Raw genomic sequence first — 18,883 nt, 5'->3', positions numbered from 1 at the left:
ACTGCTTGGATCACCTTCTTCTTGCAAGGTAGGACCATGCAGGTTTTCTTGGACGTAGCCTCCGCCTCACCCAACATCATGCTATGTGGAGTGCCTCAAGGCTCCTGCCCCTCCCACACCCTCTACAACAACTTTACATGCCCCCACTTCCTCATCCTCGACGCCCTGGGTATCTCCTACACCAACTATGCAGACGATACCCAGATCCTCCTCAACCACACAAGCAACTATGACACAGACTCCACAACGCTCAACATTTATAACACCATCCAGACATGGCTGGCAGTCAACAGACTATGCCTCAACTCAGACAAGACAGAGCTCCTCCTGGTAGGATCCACGGACACACTCAAAAATCCTGACACCCAATTTAGTCACTTCACCATTGACTCCATAAAAATCCCATCTGACACAGTGAAAACTATCTGGATACCAACCTATACATGACTAGACAAGTTAACGCAATCGCCTCTTCAGCAGCATATCATGCCAAGCTCATCAACGCAGTTAGGCCATTCCTCTCCAAGGAGAATTGTACCAACATAGCAAGAGCCATCACCGGTTCAAGGCTGGACTATTGCAATGTACTCTTCTTAAGGACAGTGTTAGGCAGAGTTTGTATGCAGTTGCCTCTAGGAACACTACACACAACTATGACTACAGGTGTAAGCAAATCAACCTTTGGTATAAGCATGTACTACACACTTTTAGTAGCGAGGCGAGGCTTATCTCAAGAGGGGAATGTGAGCAGTAATTATGTTACACAGCGGTCTACAATCACAGGTGTTCAAATAAACTCTTACACTCAAGATTGCTTTGATAAATACTTATTAATTTATTTATCTGACAGTTGTAAAACAATTATTAGCAGGAGGCAATTATATAAACACAAATATACTTCAATATTATTTCAGAATACTTTTAAAGAGGAGTAAAAGACAAAGATTATTAGAACATGAAAGGTTACAATTATTCTTAGACCGTGCAGATACTTTGAGTTCACCAGAAGAGTCGATTCAATTCAAAAGGCCAAGCCAAAGTCAATGGGCTAAAGTCTTGGATAGGATAAAGCGGTTCTGGTAAGTAAACGGTAAAGTCTCTGCAGAAGTTCTCAGAAGTGGTTTGTAAAAAGAAGAATCATATGATGGTCACAAGCTGATTAGGCCTGCGAGTTGCAAATGTTTCAAGCACTTTCACTGCGAGCGACAAGTACTCAGTCTCGTTTCACCGTGCCTTACAATTAAGAAAAAGATGCAGCTGATGACTTCTGTTCCTGCAGATCTCAATGTTCGTGTGCCTCAGTCGTGGGGACAACAGTGAGGACGTCGGGGGACTCCTGCACTGCACTCCGACTGGTCAAAAAGTTGGCGAACAGGCAAACTTCAATTCCGGTGGCTGTAAATAACGCACACAAGCTGGTGTCCCTCTCCCTGGTTCTTCGGTTTCCTGCAGCAACTCTGAGGAAATTCAACCAGCTCCGAGATGGTTATTCAGGTGGCTTACTTTGGAGTTGATTGGTCCCACCAACCTTTGCAGGGCTTCTCTGTCGATGCAAACTTGGCGATTCGGACCTGCAGCAGGGCTGCACTGGGCAAACCAACGGTCCAGAAGTTGCAGCAGTCCTCTTAAAGCTCTTCTTCGGTTCCTTCGTGCCAGTGGTCGACTGAGTTCCAAGCCAAGAAACTCGCCTTTTATTCAGTTCTCTCCCATTCATTGCAGCCTAGCCGTCTCTCACCCCGCAGGGGGCCGGTCCTTGCCGGACAGTCAGCCTATCACCACAGAGTGCATTTGGGTCTCTTGTAAATGCATACTTGTAAATGCATATCCCACTTGTACAATCCTGTAACTAAGTTCCCCTCAAGTAACAGCGCAGGGGTGAAGTCCTAAAAATGGGAGGACTCATCAACAAACGCAATGGGATGTGACGTTGCCAGAAATTAGCATATCAAGGTGAAATATGCACATTTAATTAAAATGGCTTTGCATAACCACCCAAATTGCACAGGACGAATGGCATTTGCCTTTCATAAAATCAACATACACGCAACATCAAGAGAGGATATTTTCTTCTAATAGTGTTTTTGAAAACGTTAAAAAGGTGTGCATGTTTTAAACCGTAAGAACCAATACAAATGGGTTCCCTGGAACTTGCAGTACGGAAGTGAAACATTTCACCTCGAGTTGCTTCTCATTTTCGATCAAGTTGTATGTCCAGCGTGCAAACCTTAGGACTGCAGTTCGATCCGTGAGGTTGGTTTTATTTCCTAAATTCAAATAGGACACTCAAAGTTTCTCATTTTAGCTGGGGGGGACTGAGTACACCCTCTGAAAAAAGTGGGTGGACTGCGTCCACCCGCGTGTACCCTCGACTTGAGCCCTGTAACAGCGTCACGATGCCCAAACGCTGTTTGCACACTATACAAATGTAAAAAAAGAAATATATATAATACATTACTTACGTAATCGTATTTCTGATGCTTGTATCTGCTTAGATTCACATGCTGTGCATAGGCCGACATCTAGTGGAAGCTGCAGAGTATTCGTTTGTTTTTCGAAACTTGAAAATGGGCGTCGAGCTAGGGCGTGCCACCAATACCATCCCTAGTGTGACGTCCACTGTACCCATGATCCCTCACGCGTGTAGGACCATCAGATTGTATTTTTTCTGACATGAGGTAGCATGAGGAGTAACGTGAATACAGAGAATCCAAGCAGATAGATAAATAAGACTACAAGCACCCATGCGCCTTCTCTGAGAGGGGAGGAAGGGCGGGCGCATGTGAATCTAAGCAGATACAAGCATCAGAAATTCGATTACGGTGAGTAATGCATCCCTTCTGAGGCTTGTGGAATCTGCTTAGATCACATGCTGTGCATAGTTTAGCGAGCAGTATTAGAAGGAGGTGGGACGTGAGAAGGGTCATGAGCAAACAAATGTGTTAGAACCGCTTGTCCCACTTGAGTATTTATCTTGGAATGAGTGTCTATGCAATACTGCTGAGTAAAGGTGTGAATAGAGCTCCATGTAGCTGCTTTGCAAATGGTGTCAAGGGGTACATTTGCAATGAAAGCCAGAGTGGCCCCGGTGCCTCTTTTAGAGTGAGCCCTTGGCGTAAAAGGCAGAGTTTTACTTTAAAGGGAGTAGCAAAGTTGGATACATTTGACTATCCTTTTTGAGATGGCACCTTTAGAGACGCGATCATCTCCTCTGCCTGTAGCTACGGAGACGAACAGTTGATCCGTCTTTCTTCGCGGCCTGGTCTCGTCTACAAAGTAGAGGACAGCTGTTGGCACATCTAAAATGTGTAGTTTCATCTCAGCAGAGATTTTGGGTTCTTGGAAGAAGGCTGGTAGCTCAATGGACTGGTTAACATGGAATTTAGAGATGAATTTAGGTGAGAACCTAGGGTGAGTTCGTAAAACCAGTTTATCCTTATGAACAGTAAAGAAAGGATCCTGCACTGACAGAGCCTGAATTTCACCGACCCTTCTTATGGATGTAATGGCTACCAAGAAAGCAAGTCAGGTGTTTGAGACTAGCTTTCTGCATGGGTTCAAAGGAGGGGGGGGGGGGCACCACATTGAGGTCCCATCCTGATGGCGGGTTTGAAATTGGAGGGTGGAGTCTCTTTACCCCTTCCATAAAAGCCTTAACCACTGGTACTTTCCACCACGACACCTTGTTATGGGAGGTGGTGTAGGCCGACAGCGCCGCCAGGTGTACCTTGAGTGAACTAAATATCAACCCTGGGTCCAGCAGGTGGAGCATGTAGGTGACAATATTGGAAGGAGTGCAATCAACTGGGTTGATTTGTTTATTCTGGCACCAAATAACAAATATTTCCATTTATCAAAGTAACAGTGTCTTGTGTTGGGTTTCCTTGATTCTTTAAGGATATCCATGCATCTCTGTGGTAGATTGAGATGGCCAAACTCTGACTTCAGGAGCCATGCTGCCAAGTTCATTGAGTTGGGTTGAGGATGCATTGTTTGACCTTGGTGCTGGGACAGTAGGTTGTGCCAGCACGGGAGTTTGATAAGTTTGCACACTGCCAGTCTGTGCAGGTGCGGGAACCAAGGTTGTCTCGCCCACATGGGAGCAACTAGGATGAGCGTCATCGACTCTCTGTGCATCTTGTTGACCACCTTCCTCATCAGGGGAGTTGGTGGAAAAGTGTAGGCAAACATCCCTGACTAGTTCATCCATAGAGCATTCCCCTTGGAGCCTGGCTGGGGGAACCTGGACGTGAAGTCTGGGCATTGTCTGTTGTCGCTCGTGTTCTTCCAGTAGTTGGACTTTGCTCAAAGCATCTGCTAGTGATTAGAGATCCCCTGGAACATGTTGAGATGACAGGTAAAGGTTCCGTCTATATCGACATTTTTTGGACAAGCTTGGACAGATTTCGCGATCGTGTGCCCCACTGTTTGTTTATGTCAAACATTGCTGTTGTGCTGTCCGTTAGGATCTGCACTGACAGGTTCGATAGGTGGGGTTCGAATGCTCGAAGCTCTCTGAAGACTGCCAGGAGTTCTTGCAGGTCGATGTGATTCTTGGCCACTGTGCGAGACCAGAGGCCCTGCGCTGTGTGGTGAAGGAGGTGTGCTATCCATCCTGAGAGTGAGGCGTCTGTAGTGACTACAGCCTGCATCTCCGGATCGTAAAAGGGTTTAACCCTTTGAGAGATTTTCTCTTGTCCACCAGCGAAGACTTTGTACCAATGTTGGCGAAACGACCACTAGATCGTCCCACTGACCACTTGCCTGAGACCACTGTTTCGCCAACCACTCCTGCATAGGTCGCAGGCGCACGTGGGGAACCAGGTAAATACACGACGCCATCATGCCTAGCAAACACATCGTTTTGCGCACCCTTATCTGGCGACCGGGCTGATATTGAGGAATTTGCAGTAGTAGATTCCGAATTCTTTCCTCTGATGGAAAAGCCAACCCCTCTTGCGCGTTTAGGACAGCTCCTAGGAACTGTTTGGAGGTGCTTGGCACCAGGCTTTATTTTTTCTCATTGATTGAGAAACCCAATTCGAAGAGGAGGTCGATCGTTCTTTGGATGTTGGAAGTGAAAATTACTGGGGTTTCCCCCGTGATGAGCCAGTCATCCAGGAAAGAGTACGCTCGGATTGCCAGCCCTGCGTAGGTGTGCCGCCACCACCGCCAGTACCTTGGTGAATACATTGGAGCCGAGGCTATACAGAAGGGTAGCACCTTGAACGGGTAGTGCTGACTGTCCACCTTGAAGCGCAAGAATCTTCTGTGCGCTGAGAACATTGAAATATGAAAATAGGCATCTTTCATGTCCAATGTTGCCATGTAATCTTCCTTTTTTGGGAGGGGAATTACCTCTTGGAGTGTAGTCATGCGAAATGTTTGGGGCTTGACATACTTGTTTGAAGGGCATAAGTCCAATACTGGGCGCATAGTCAAATTTGTTTTGGTACAAGGAAGTAAGTTGAATAATATCCTTGTTTACCTGGTTGCCCGGGACGAGTTCCATTGCATCCTTTGCGAGAAGATTGACGATTTCCTCGAGGAGGATCTTTTGGTGGTCCAGGGAGTGTATTCTTTGTCTTGGAGGGTGGTTGCGAGGGCGCTCAAGCAGTTTGATGCAGTATCCCGCGGACACTGTGGACAGCACCCATCTGTCCGAGGTTATCCCTTCCCATGCTTGGGTGAAGTTGGAAATGCGCTCCCCTTACTGGGGATGCGTGGGAAGGGACCCTGAGGAGAGTGTCACTGTTTGTTGGGAGGCGTACCGCCTCTGCCTGGGCTGCCTCTCCCTCTACCGCGGCCCCTCTTGTTACCTCTACTGTAACTTTGGGTACCTTGTTGGTTGCCACCCCACGATGTACCTTGCCTATGAGTAACTGGAACCCCTCTGGGAATTTTGTCCGCGTGAGCGACTAAAAATTATTATTCCCCCTTTGGTTCGTGGGTTTGTTAGTCAATTGTCCAAGGGACTTTAGGGTATCGTATTCCTCCTTGGCAGTTTTGAGTGCCTCCTCAACCGCTTTGCCAAACAAGACATTCGGTTCCACCGGCATGTCGATGAGATTAGCCTGGGTCTCGGGTTTGAACCCTGACTGTCTCAGCCAAGCGTGTCTCTTTAACACAGTGCTCTCTGCAATGAGCCGGCCTGCGTTGTCTGCTGCTTCAAAAATCGCTTTCAGAATGCATCCGGATACTGACCTACCCTCCGACGCAATCTGGTCTAATTGGCCCTTTAGTGGTTATGGTGCGGGGGCAATGAGGGCGGCTACTTGCTCCCATTGGTGGCAATTATAACTTGCCAGCAGAGTGGTGGAATTCGCAATTCTTGCTTGGTAAATGGAAGTGGAAGCCATTTTCCTTCCTAGACCATATATTTTCTTGCTCTCCTTGTCTGGCGGAGCTTCAGATGATGCTAAAGGAGCCCCCGCTCTCTTTCTGGTGGTAGTAACTACCAAAGAGTCGGGCTTAAACTGACCTCTTATGTAAAGTGGGTTGGAGGGGGCGGCCCTGAATAATTTTTCAATCCTGGGGTTGACTGCCCGGGTGAGATTAGGGGTGAGAAGGGAGGGGTCAATTCTGCGTTGGATTGACTTGAGAATTGGGATGGCTTGCAAAACACTTCTTGTCCCCCATGATCGCTTCTGCAAAGTCCCTCTCTTCCTGAGCCCCTTGAGTGTCTGTGAAAGTGCTCTGCTGCCCTCGCTAAGACCTCATTCAAAAGTGGCCGATTATCCACAGGAGAGTCATCGACAGGTGGATCTTTGGGGATAGGCGAGTGTAGGCTATAAGCCTCTGGCTCATCCTCCTCTTCCTCATCCTGGTCCTCTCTCTCCGTAATAAATTGACCCCTGTTTGGGCATCCAGTACTTGTATGTCTGGATCTTCAGCATACTGATGGTAGGGTTGCACCGAGAGTGGGTCTGAAATCAGACCTTGAACTGGAGTTTCCTTCCAAGGTGTCTTACTAGGAGGCTGAGGGTATTTGGATCCTGAAGGAGTAGAGGTGACAGGGGTATTAGGATAATTCAGAAAATAGTCTTTTTTCGTAGAAATTAGCCATAAGTGACATTCTACGCATCACCCTGTCGAGGTCCTCAGAACTCCACTCCCTGGAACTGGGAATGAGGACCTCCTGCTGAGGCTCCTCCTCTATTCCCATATCATGTGGAGTGGGAGGGACAATCTTGGGCCTAGTGACAGGGTCAGGGGTTTTAGATTGGTCTTTATGCTTTTGGGCTTGGGGTGCAGAAGTTTTATCTGATTATTTTTTCTGCTGTTTTACCCCCTCCCCCTTAGTAGAGGTATGTTTTCCTGATTTATGGGCCTTCTCGGAATCTTTCGACGTCTGCCGTTGAGATTCGGGGGTGGTCTGGCTAGTTTCTGTAGCCTTAGCGTGTGTGTGTCTAGACTCGGAGGCAGACGTGGAAACGGCTACCGGAGTCGACTTTAGACTAGCTGCTTGTGGGTAGAGGTCGGATTCGTCTCCCGACGAGCCTACCTCCGTAACTTTGGGGAGTGAGGCACTCTTGGCAATCGTGGTCGGTTGCCTTGTGTTGTGCAGCGATCTAGACCTCGAACGCCCAGAGGAAACAGATTCTGTGGACCGCTCTCTTCGTGCCTCCTTTTTCCGGTGACTCGACACGTGTGTCGAGTCCCGGCTGGGTTTAGTGTGCTTAGGTGCAGTAGTGTGGGTAGCGCTAGTGTCGCTGGGTGCAGTCCCCATAACTGCCCCGCCGGACAATCGTCCGAGGACTTGCACTTGGGTGTCTTTTGACGCTCCTGTGCCCTCGCCGTCCGAAAAGTCAGCGTTGCTGCCGTCACTGAAGGAACCCACCGCCTCCATGGCCTCGAGCTGCCTGGCGTAATGGGCCCAACGTTTAGTGGAGCAGTCCTTTAGAATTTTAGCTTTAAAGAGTTTACACGCTCGTAGCTTCAGGGTGATCCCTAGGCAGACAGAGGTTACACATGTTGTGTTCATCTACCCAAGGAAACTTGCGGTTGCACTTCGGGCAGAATTTAAATGGAGTACTCTCCATATTTTGTCTTATGGCAGCGGGAGTGTGTATATAGGAAATAACGAGTGAGTGTGTGTGGGTGTCCACCCCCCACTCTCCCTACTTGTAGGGCAGAGGCCTTCCAAGGCCCAAATCCATTGTGCAGTCTCGTCGGCTGTTCTTTCTTCGGATCGGCGTTGATCTTCAGATCTTTTTTAATAAACATTTTATTGGTGACTCCATGCATCACCTCCAGTGATATATCGCCTGTAATGTTCCAAATAGGACGCAAGTGCTCCCGCCGCTGCCCACCAATAATTATCAGGTTTCACGTTCTTCCCACTTTTCCCAGATTTTTGTAGCTTTTGCAGGGCACCCCCGTGCCGTGTATATTGTGTTCTTTCGTCGCGCAGATGTCCATTTCATTGACCCATTGGTCGACTGTTGGGCATTCCGGGGCCCCCCATTTCTGTGCTATGTCCCGCTTTATCAGGCCCATTGCCGTGGGGAGAAAAATACCCTCCCATTTGTTCGAGGTGCTTTCATTCGGAGCATCCAGTAGCATTATTGCGGGTTGTAGTGTTATTGTACGACCCAGAGTTCTTGTAAGTAATTGTGAGCATTGTGTCCAGAAGTCCCCGATTTTAGGGCATTCCCAGAGGAGATGAAAAAAAGTGCCCCCCCCCCCCGGCATCTCAGGCAGTTGGGATCTGCTGCCTTTCCCCAACCAAAAAGGGCCACACGGGGGTAGTATACCCTGTGGATTATCTTGAGCTGTACCAGTCTTATTCTGGAGTCTATTGCGACTTCGCGAGGGTGCATGAGGACCCTAATCCAGTCCTCAGGGTCAATATCCCAAACATCCCGCTCCCATCTAGTTTTGAGGCTGGTCAGCTCCGGAGTAGCAAATGCATTGATGGCTTTATACAGTATGGTCATTACCTTGGTGGGGATATGTTGTGTTAGCAGGCTACGTTCCAAGGGTGTATAATCTGGTGCTTCGGCAAGTTCTTGCCTGTAACCCCTGAGAGCATGTGTTAGTTGTGTATAATGATATTGTTCCGCTGCCGGGATTCCAAATTTCTGTTGGAGCGTTTCAAACGGGAGGATGGCGCCATCCACGATAACATCTCCCACTGTTGTTATCCCGGCCCTCACCCAACGGGTGCATGTGGTCAGCTTTTGAACCTCCGCCAGCATATGCTTACCCCATAGTGGTTGTGCCGCGGTGATCCTGTTCCCCCAGCCTATGTGCCTATGGGCCTGCCTCCAGACAATCGTGATATGGGATGAAGTTGTTTGTGCGGGGGTTCTGGATAGGCTTTGGTATATTATTCGGATTGGTGGGGTGTCTTGGGTAATAGGTAATGCCGCTCTGAAGTGTGGGAGTTCTGGATCCCTATGGACTACATTTAATTGACTGGCCCAGTAGTAGGATCTGAGATGTGGGACTCCCATGCCTCCCTCCCAAATAGAGCGCTGCAGCGTGGCTAGTGCTATTCGAGGCTGCCCCCCTTTCCATATCAGTTTCCTTAAGAGGCCCTCTACCCGGGTGAACTCAGAGTTCGGTATGGCCAACGTGGCGTTCTGCAGGACATAGAGGAAACGTGGAAGTGCCATCATCTTAAAGAGGGCCGCTCTCCCCATGAGTGTTAGTGGAAGGAGCATCCAGTGCTGTACATCACCAGCGAAGCAGTCGACCAGCGGATGTAGGTTATGCAGCACATACTTTGATAGTGTCCCAGTGACCCAAATGCCCAGGTAGCGAAAACCTTTCCTCTCCACTCGACATGAGGTGTCCCGGGGAATTGCTGATCTTCAGATCTTGACGTGGAAGTTAATGAACAGGGAATTTTTGATTAATTATGACAAAATGGCTGAAAGCCAGGGAACTCCGCAACTATGCTTCCGACAAGTATGGTGGAAAAAAACAATCTGAGGGTCCTACACGCGTGAGGGATCATGGGTACAGTGGACGTCACACTAGTGATAGTATTACTGGCACGCCCTAGCTTGACGCCCATTTTCGAGTTTCGAAAAACAAACTAATACTCTGCAGCTTCCACTAGATGTCGGCCTATGCACAGCATGTGATCCAAGCAGATTCCACAAGCCTGAGATATATAGATATATTTTCTTATTTATTAATATTCGCTCTACAAATAAAATAAACGTACCTCAGGGTTAACTCTGGCAAACTTAGCACCCCCGAGTGGGAACATCAGAGGAAACTCTGGTATACAGATTAAACCCAGCGCAGGGGTAACGCTACAGCTGGTCAGACTCCTCCCAACACCAGATGACCCCCGGGAAGGAGTAACCCGGGAACAGTGCCCTAAAAAGAAGAGTACATACCAGACGACTTCTCTTCGATTAATCTCTGTTGGTGTACCAGAGGCAAGCTGTGGAATACCTCCTCCCACCTGACAAGCCTTCTTTCAAGTGCGCAGACCGAGAGGGAGCCGCAGTAGAAGCACATTTCCGAACGATGGTCTGGGCAGGAACTCGAGGCAAAGAATGTGAGAATCCACTGATGCGTATAGGCAAAGGGAAAGAAGCTGACTGCAGTACCGGAGCAGGAAGACAAATTGAAAGGACAAGTAGGGAAAAAACTGAAATTCCAACAATGCAAGTGCGTCCGATCCCCACCAAGTGGAGAAAGGGACCGAAGGGTGAAGCGCTGGGATGGGCTCCGAAATGTGGGGCTAAAGTTACACGCGATGGCCCTGCGTAAAAATAAAAAGGACAATACAATTCTTGATGCTTCAAAAGGTGCCCCTGTCCAGTCCCAAAGGACAGAATGTCCCACAAGCATGGAGGAAAAGCGACGGGGATGTAGGAGTAATTGGTCTCCAATTTACAGATGCGTAATTAATTTGGCAGTCATAGAATAAAGATGAAGTCAAACTCCTTTTTAATCCATATTTATGCAAATACATACCTTTGTTTCCAAGCATTCTGCAAATTTCAACTGTTTCAAAAGCTTCTTTTGTTTGTTGCTGAAACGATTGTCCTGCTCTGCGCTCGTGCCCTGCACAAAATGAAAACATAGGTCAAGCTATTTAAATAAGATTTATCTTGCACAATACAAGAATATTTGCATTTCAGCATACAGCAAAAGACAGTACACCTGCACATGCGCACCTGGCAGTCCTGCTGTCCACCTAGGCAAATGGCTCAAGTCAACAGGACTCCACACCTTGATCTGTTAAGGCTCAGGAGGCTGACTAGGGGCGGTATGTTATGTACACAGATTGTTTGCCAGCTCAACTCCTCACTCCTCTGTAGAACCCCACTACAAGATGGCACCCTGAAGTGGTCTATTTGATCACCCCAATAGGGCTGAATTATGTGGTTATGTTGATTTATACCACACACTGATACCACCCAAGGACAGTCTCCAGGTGCTCACGTGACTCTATAAGAAAGACGACGGGTTGGTTAGTGAGGGAAGAACCGCGCATCTGTGTGTTGGCTTTCAGATGGTAGGTTTCGAGCACTGGCTTGCAGTATCCATAAGCGTAAGGTCCAATGCCTGGGGTGTTTTCTGTGTGGCCGTTTGTTGTGTCGGGGTGAGGCTGTGTTTTATGTGTAGATTGGCAGGTGTTTAAGGTTGTGCACACTGTCTTGTTGTGTCCGTACAGGTAAGGTCCAGTGTCCGGGTTTATTTGTTGTAATTGTGTGTTGCTTGTGCTGGGTTTGTGTTAGGGTATAGGTTGGATAGCCCAGTGGGGGTGTGTGTGTGTATAATGTTTGGGTGGTGTGTTTGAGGAGGCAGAAGCAACTGGTTAGTGCTATGGCTACTCGCTAAATTCTTCTCTGTGGCTAATCTACATCGTCCTATCTGTAGATAACAAATTACTAATCTCCATCATTTTTCTATCTTAGTGTGACCCATGGCTTACCTTCACAATTCTGAGTGTGATGCATGGTTAATCCTCACAGTTCTATCCAAGAGTGTCGCATGGTTAAACTTCGCCTGGACAGAGTATGAACTCCTAAATTGGAGGCACAACAGTAAATGCAAAACACCTAGATTTGAGGTATCTGGATAGAGGCTGAACGCGCAAGTATGGGACACAACAGTAAATAAAACCACTGAACGGATGGTACACAGCCATGATGGGGATACTCTTTACTAGCTGGCTAATTTTGTTATGTAGATAAGAAGAGGCAGAGCTTTTTGGAATACAGCGATTGCTGTACTCCCCCACCCAGACCACACTTACCTAGTCAGTCGCTGCTGGTTGACAGCTGGCTACTGAGGGGAAGATGGGAAAACATGGTCTGGAGCTGTTTCTGCAGGAGCTGTCCTTTGCTGACGGGCTGCACACGCTGGGCTGCCCGAGGGTGTGTTAAGAGCCTACATCCTGGAGGGGAACAGCCAATCACAGGCACAGGGCGGGTGGAGGGGAACAGCCAATCACAGGCACAGGGCGGGTGGACGGAGGAGGCAGGGCAGAGGTCACAGGTGTAGAAGAGATCGCTAGAAAAGTTTAAGACAGCGAAAAAGCAGGCAGCAGAGGAATGGAGGAAGAAACAAGTGATAAGCCGAGCCATCCAGTCTTGGGTAGATATGGACCTCACCACTCCCCATGGTTATTTGACCTTCTGTTCTCATGCCACCATGCTCTTCCCACACCCATCTTCCTTCCGCTCCCCTGCATCCAATTCCCTTGGGCTGGTTTTGGGCACCCACCCGTCAAGCTAAAAGTACATCGACGACAAATGGGATTTGTTTGACATTTTTAGTTTATCCTGACTGGTTCACCAACCCCTTTTTTCCCCCCAGTGTACACTCATCCAAGGCCTCATTGGCAATGTATCTACTCAGAGTCCTCAGAACTCCCATGTCAGGGTGTCCCAAAGGCTTTTTACGCCCAAGCAGCAAGCTTTGCTCAGTCAGCTATGCTGCTGACTGGATGGCTGCGGTATGTTTTTTTTATAGCTGCACAAGAACTGCACACGTCTCACTTTTTTAGGTAACAGGAATTTCTTCTTCAGGTCATCTTGTAATGGGGGCAGTGCTTTTAGTAATCCAATTAGACTCCACATCAACGCCTGGTTTACTTTGTGAGCATGGAAACCAGTGAATGACCATATATGGCCATGGCCTTCCAGGGACTCAAAGCAGTCATCACCATATCTGCCTAGCTGTAAGAATAGGGCGTCCGAGATTCACTGCTGAATCCACATACTTAAGGTGACGAGACCGACACCTGGACATTGTCAATCAAGGGTAAGGTACCATTTCAACTGATGAGGGAAGAACTTTAGAGCCAGTTCTTACCCGGAGGAGGGCCTCTAGCGTTGGCAGAGCACAAATCCCCTCCCCCCCCCCCTTCCGCGGTGTGCATGTCAGCCACGAGGAAACCACAACTAGACCACCATCAAGCAGCTCCCCATACTCGGAGCACCTGCTGCCAGCAGAGGAGAAGAAGAGAGCAATGCAGCAACACCATCCGGATAGGCAATATCCTGCTTTGCCAGAGGACCCAGTGCACAGTCAGAGGGTCTTGCCTACAAAACGAAGTTCCCTGGGCCTAAAAACACCCAGGACTCTGCCTGCAAGTGTGGATGCTGCGACTGGCTCCTAGAGAGAAATTCAACACTGCCTCTCTTATTCTGGCTCCCTAGGGCTCACAGCCCGGGAGTCTGCAGCCAAGGGCCAGAAGCAGCAAAGGGATGCTCCCGGTTTTGGTCTGTTGGGCCTGAAAAGGACTTTGGGCCCGAACCGCTGTTCAGGCCAGGACTACAACAAGCTTACCCTTTACCAGACTTCTACTTCTTCCTTGCATAGGGATCCTTCCACCCATTGGCTATCCATTCAATGCTCAGCTTCCGTTTCATCACAGTATCAAGGAACATTGCTGCTTTCGGTTTGTTAGCTGTCATTTGGTTACCTTTACTCCCATTGTAGTCCAACTCGGAACTTACAGTAGCTTCTTCTCAGTCGGCCATCCACCCATTCCCGCTGACCCACCTACCCATCCTCTTGGACTGCACCCTTTCTTCATTGTCTTCACTTGCCCATTCCTTCTACCCTTCATCATGCATCTTGATTTCACTCAATTCCTCCTACTCATTTTTCTCCTTCCCTACTCTCATAGCTTTCTGCCTCAACCTGGTGCAACTCCCCCCCCAACTACCATCACACTTTCAGCTGGCCTCTGGAATGCACAAGCCTTCCCAACATCACTGACCACTGAAACATATCACACTCAACTTCGATACTTTGCCATCACAGAAACCTGAATCTCCCTTCATGACTGCTACACTAGCAGCTCTCCACACCGACAGCTACCTTCTCCCACTCTCCCAGACTGGCTAGGGAGGGCAGCAGTGGGTGTGGTTTCTTAATTTACTCTACATTGCCCCTCTTCTCTTGTGAATATGCCACTATTCACCTCCTCTCGCCTACTCCTATCACTATGTCTCGATCGACCCCCTGGTCCTCTAAACAATTCCTTCCCTGATCGGAATCTTCTCCTTGAGCCACGTTGTATGGACAGCTCCACTGTCATGCGAGGTGGGAGGTGGGGCTTGACGCCTCCCAAGCCCTTTTGCAGACACCTGCCTTGAACTTCAATCCCTCATATCTAACCACTTCCTCTATTCTCACCACAACGAGCCTACCAACCTTTGATGGAACGCTCAAGACCTTGTCTTTCTCTCCAATTCATTCTCCTCCTCGGATCTCTCAATTGACCCCTCTCCCTCATAACTCCATGTACACTTTAACATCTCATCCTCTCCACCTTCTAGTCCTCACCTCTCTGTTCCAACGACTAAGAGAAAATTCAGGCAGGACTCTTGCCCTTTCCCTTGATGGGATGCCTCATCCATTGACGGTCCTTTCTCAGACTTACTATGCACCAGACTCCATTTGCCCGGCACTATACTACTCTCATATTCACACCATTATTTTAATGGTCCAGACTACTCCCATTATAGAATTACGCCAGTTAGGAAGTCTCGAACCCCAGTCAAACCAAATAAGAGTTGAAACATGTACCTTTTGTGTGTCTGTCTCCTTACCAATACCATGCCTACCTCACAGCAGCAGCATGTTGTGCCAGATCCCCCTCACCTTCCACAACTCTCTTCCCGCTTCCCATCCCAGATTCCTGCTTCTCTGCCCCCCCCCCCCCCCTCTTCCGATTGTGACTGGTACACCATCTAAGTCAAGAACACAGGGCAGCCCATTTCCCGTGCAGCCTGTCAGCCAAGGGCCCCAAGGCAAAGGGCAGCACCCGAAGAAACAGCTCCAATCTGTTTGCCAGTGTTCACCTGGGAATCTGCCACCATCAACCAGCAGCAACTGATGGATTAAGTGTGGTCTGGGTGGGGAGCACAGCAATTACTGTGCTCCATGGCAAACTTAGCACTGGTATTGCAGATTATGACATTACACGCCGATGTTGGCTAGCTAGTGGGTATTTTCAGACTGCTATGTCCCAACCGTCAATGGTTTCTAAATTGCTGTTGTGTATCAAATTGTATTTGTTTTTTCCCTCTTGCCAGGCATCCCAAATCTAGGCGTTTCTAAACTGCTGCTGTGTATCACATTGTAGGCGTCCCTCCCACTTGCCAGGTGTCTCGGGTATAGGTCATTCTACTTGCAGCTGCGTCACCAATTTAGAGGTTTCCTACTGATACGTAGGTGCCCCTCCCCATTGATCCTTTTAACTCCAGGTGCTGTGGCCCAGTTGCGCCCTCGTGAACAGGGCGCCGCTCCTTCACCACCCATGTGTGCAAGTGTGCCTCCTACCAACAAGATAAACACTGTGCCCAACACGTCCAAATCAGAGTTGCACGCTGTCGTGCCAATATGCCTAACAATGCCCTCTGCACCCAATCCTTTTCCAGGCACAGCCAAACCTCCCAACCCTCCAGCACGTAACGCAGCACCCACTGCCCCCTCCAAAACTTGGGTATATGCCCCACCTCCACCCTTGTCCAATCCTCACTCTTCACGCCTGCTCCAACCTCCACAGAGATCTCACGCCGCCCAAGCCAAAGAAGCATGTTGAAGAGCTGGTGTTGAAAACATTGAACCCCCTGGGCATCCTTCCACCGTCCGTCCACCTACCCAGTCCTGCCAACCCTCTTACTCCAACCCCACCGTAACCACCTCACCTGGTCCACACGTCTCTCCTCTCCCGAATGACATGGGCCCCATGCCACTACTCCCACTTCACTTATCTTTGTGCAGCAAGGGCTGCCTTAGCTAAAACCCCAACCTCAACACACCTCTCCCCCACTCAAACCCACACACCATTGGCCGCACAAGATATGAAAAGGCCCAGACCTCAGCCACCTCAGGCCCCACTTGGCATCAACTGTGCTCCACCCCAAATCCCAATCCTTGCCTCGTTGCTTTAGCATGCAAACCTCCACACTGGCTCCCAACGCAGTCTTCACACTATTGCCCTCCTCTCCTGCTTTTTACCTCCACCCACGATGCCCTCCACTGGCCACCTCATCCTTCACCACCACCACCACCACCACCACCACCACCACTCCCTACACCATTCCCACCCCTTCAACAATCCCCACCACAACCCGGGTAAGCTCATCCCACCAAATCTCTTGCATTCTCATCAATACCAGGTCAGCCTCTAAAACAAATAACTTTGACCTTATCTCCGACATAAAGCCAGGCATGTTTTCATCACAAAGACCTGTTTGCGGACGACTATGAACCCATTCCACACAAGGCCCTCCCCTCCCAGGCTACAACCTGACTGTTCAGAATAGAGGACTCGCAATCTTACACAAGCACCAATTCCCCCTGCTGATCAAGGACACCTTAACACAGATTCTGATTCCCTTCTTGTAAATATCCAACTTTCCCCCCCACCCCCACCGCCCCCCAGCTACAACAAAAACTTTGCAGACATACTTAGCGATCGGTCAACTACCTTCAACCTACATCCAGCAATCTCCATACTAGGTGACTACAATATGTGGTTTGGCTCCCCCTCAAATCCTATGACCCGCTATCTCACAGATAACCTAGAAGCCTGACAACGCGTTTCACTACCCCACCCACGCTGTGGGTCACACCCTCTATGTAGTCTTCAGCACCACAAACATATCCACTCTGCCTCGTACTCCCCACCATGGATAGATCACGCAGCAATGATCTCCTTCCCAACTTCACTCTCAGCCCTCCTCCCCAAAGACCACAGCCAGCCACCTCTCACCCCACTCTGTAACAAAGTCGTTATCACCCTATTTCCCAGCACTCTCCCTCCAGGAAGTCCCTCGCGCCCCATCAAACTCTTTGACCACTGGCTCTCCAGCACTCGCACACCCCTAACCCCAACAAAACAGACCTCTCAGATATCAGGCCTCACACCCAGGTGGTACACCACCCACTTCAAATCACAAAACCATCAAGCACTGTCAGGAACAGACCTGGAGAGTCTAACCCGCAAAACAAAGCCTCCCTGGTAAGACCAACAATGGCCTACAGATCACAAACCCTAAAAATAAAAAAATGATTCTATGGGAACCGAATCTTGAGCGCTCGCAACCCAAGCAAGGAACTGCATAGAATCATCTCCGAATTAAAAATCACCAGGTTGCTCAACCCCTCCTCCACCCAAATCCCAGTCACAATCACAATGCAATGCCATATTAGAACATTTTCAAAGAACACCAACAGACATTCTGCCATCTTCTCTAAAATACAATTAAGGCTCCGCCTGTTGCCCACCCACCCACGTCCCAACCCCCCCCTGATGCAAACCTTTTACTCCTCGATCTCACACGAAGAATTCCTCTCGCTCCTAGCACTAAGCTGCCCGTAAGGATCCCCCTGAGAACCATTGCCCACCCACCCTCCTCAAAAACATCCTAACCTCAACCTGTGCAGGCAGTATTGCACGCTCAAATCCTTAACCAATCCCTTACATCAGGAATCTTCCCAGAAGCATTAAAAGCCTCCTACATCAAGCCCCTTTTTAAAAAACATATGCTCAACCCACTCCTTCCACAGAACTACCGGCCCATGTCTAACACTTGCTTCATGGACTGCACATCATACAAGCAACTCAGTCACTTCACTGAAGCCAAAAAGCTCTTTGACCCTGTGCAATCCGGTTTCAGACCCTTCTGAGGAACCAAGTCCTCCCTAGTGTCATTTGGGATGATCTCAAAAGAACAGCAGATACAGAAGGATGCGCTGTACTCCTTCGCCTAGACCTCTCTGCCGCCTTTGATGCCATTGACCACACCATTCTCCTAGACAGGCTATACTCTTTAGGAATAAAAAAGACAATGCCCTCACTTGGATCTCCCCTCTCTAAATTGCTCACAAATCATGCTCCTCAACCCTTTCACCTCTGCACCCCGCCCAGTGCTGAAAGGGGTGCCCACAGCACAGAGAGCATCCTTATCTCCCGACTTCAATATCTATCTGAGCCCACTTGCCACACTCATCTGCTCCACAATCTCACCGGCTACAACTACACAGACGATACCCTGATCGTCCTGAAAATCCCAAAGTCACCAGGCTCCACCCATCCAGATCGGTCATCATGCCTCTCGGATATGGACCACTGGATGACGACCAACCACCTCATCCTCAACCCTGTGAAAACCGAAATCCTAGTCTGAGGAAGAGACCCCACTCATTCCCCAACCTACCCCCTAGCCTCACTCTCTAAGCACCCACATCGAACTCTGGCAGCATCCAATTAGCTGGAGACAGGTCTAGCACTCTACCGACATATCAAAACTCTGTATGCAGAACAGGTTTGTTCCACCTAAACATCCTCGGGCACATCTTCTCCTAACTCACCGAATCTCTGCCATCCTCCTCTCCAATTATGAAAACAGACTATCCAAGCGTACCTACTTAGCAGTATTTTGGACTC

The 18,883-nt window shown here is 49.0% G+C and overlaps 1 protein-coding gene across 14 annotated transcripts in view; it reads right to left on the bottom strand.

The window, feature by feature from the left end:
* Positions 1-18,883, bottom strand: part of SRRM1 (serine and arginine repetitive matrix 1) — a 935,651-nt gene that overhangs the window by 839,142 nt on the left and 77,626 nt on the right. For all 14 annotated transcript variants that reach the window (XR_011279577.1, XM_069622717.1, XM_069622715.1 and 11 more), the window contains exon 2: positions 10,939-11,028. Coding sequence is in view for 13 of the 14 variants with exons in the window: in XM_069622717.1 (XP_069478818.1) it covers positions 10,939-11,028 (90 nt within the window). In the remaining variant the exon portion in view is untranslated. The remainder of the gene's footprint in view (positions 1-10,938; positions 11,029-18,883) is intronic.

Source organism: Ambystoma mexicanum, chromosome 11, assembly GCF_040938575.1.
Source record: "Ambystoma mexicanum isolate Mex_15411 chromosome 11, UKY_AmexF1_1, whole genome shotgun sequence".
NCBI classification, from domain to species: Eukaryota; Metazoa; Chordata; class Amphibia; order Caudata; family Ambystomatidae; genus Ambystoma; species Ambystoma mexicanum.
Note: the sequence above shows the minus strand (reverse complement) of the source record. Positions and strands in the feature narration are given on the sequence as shown.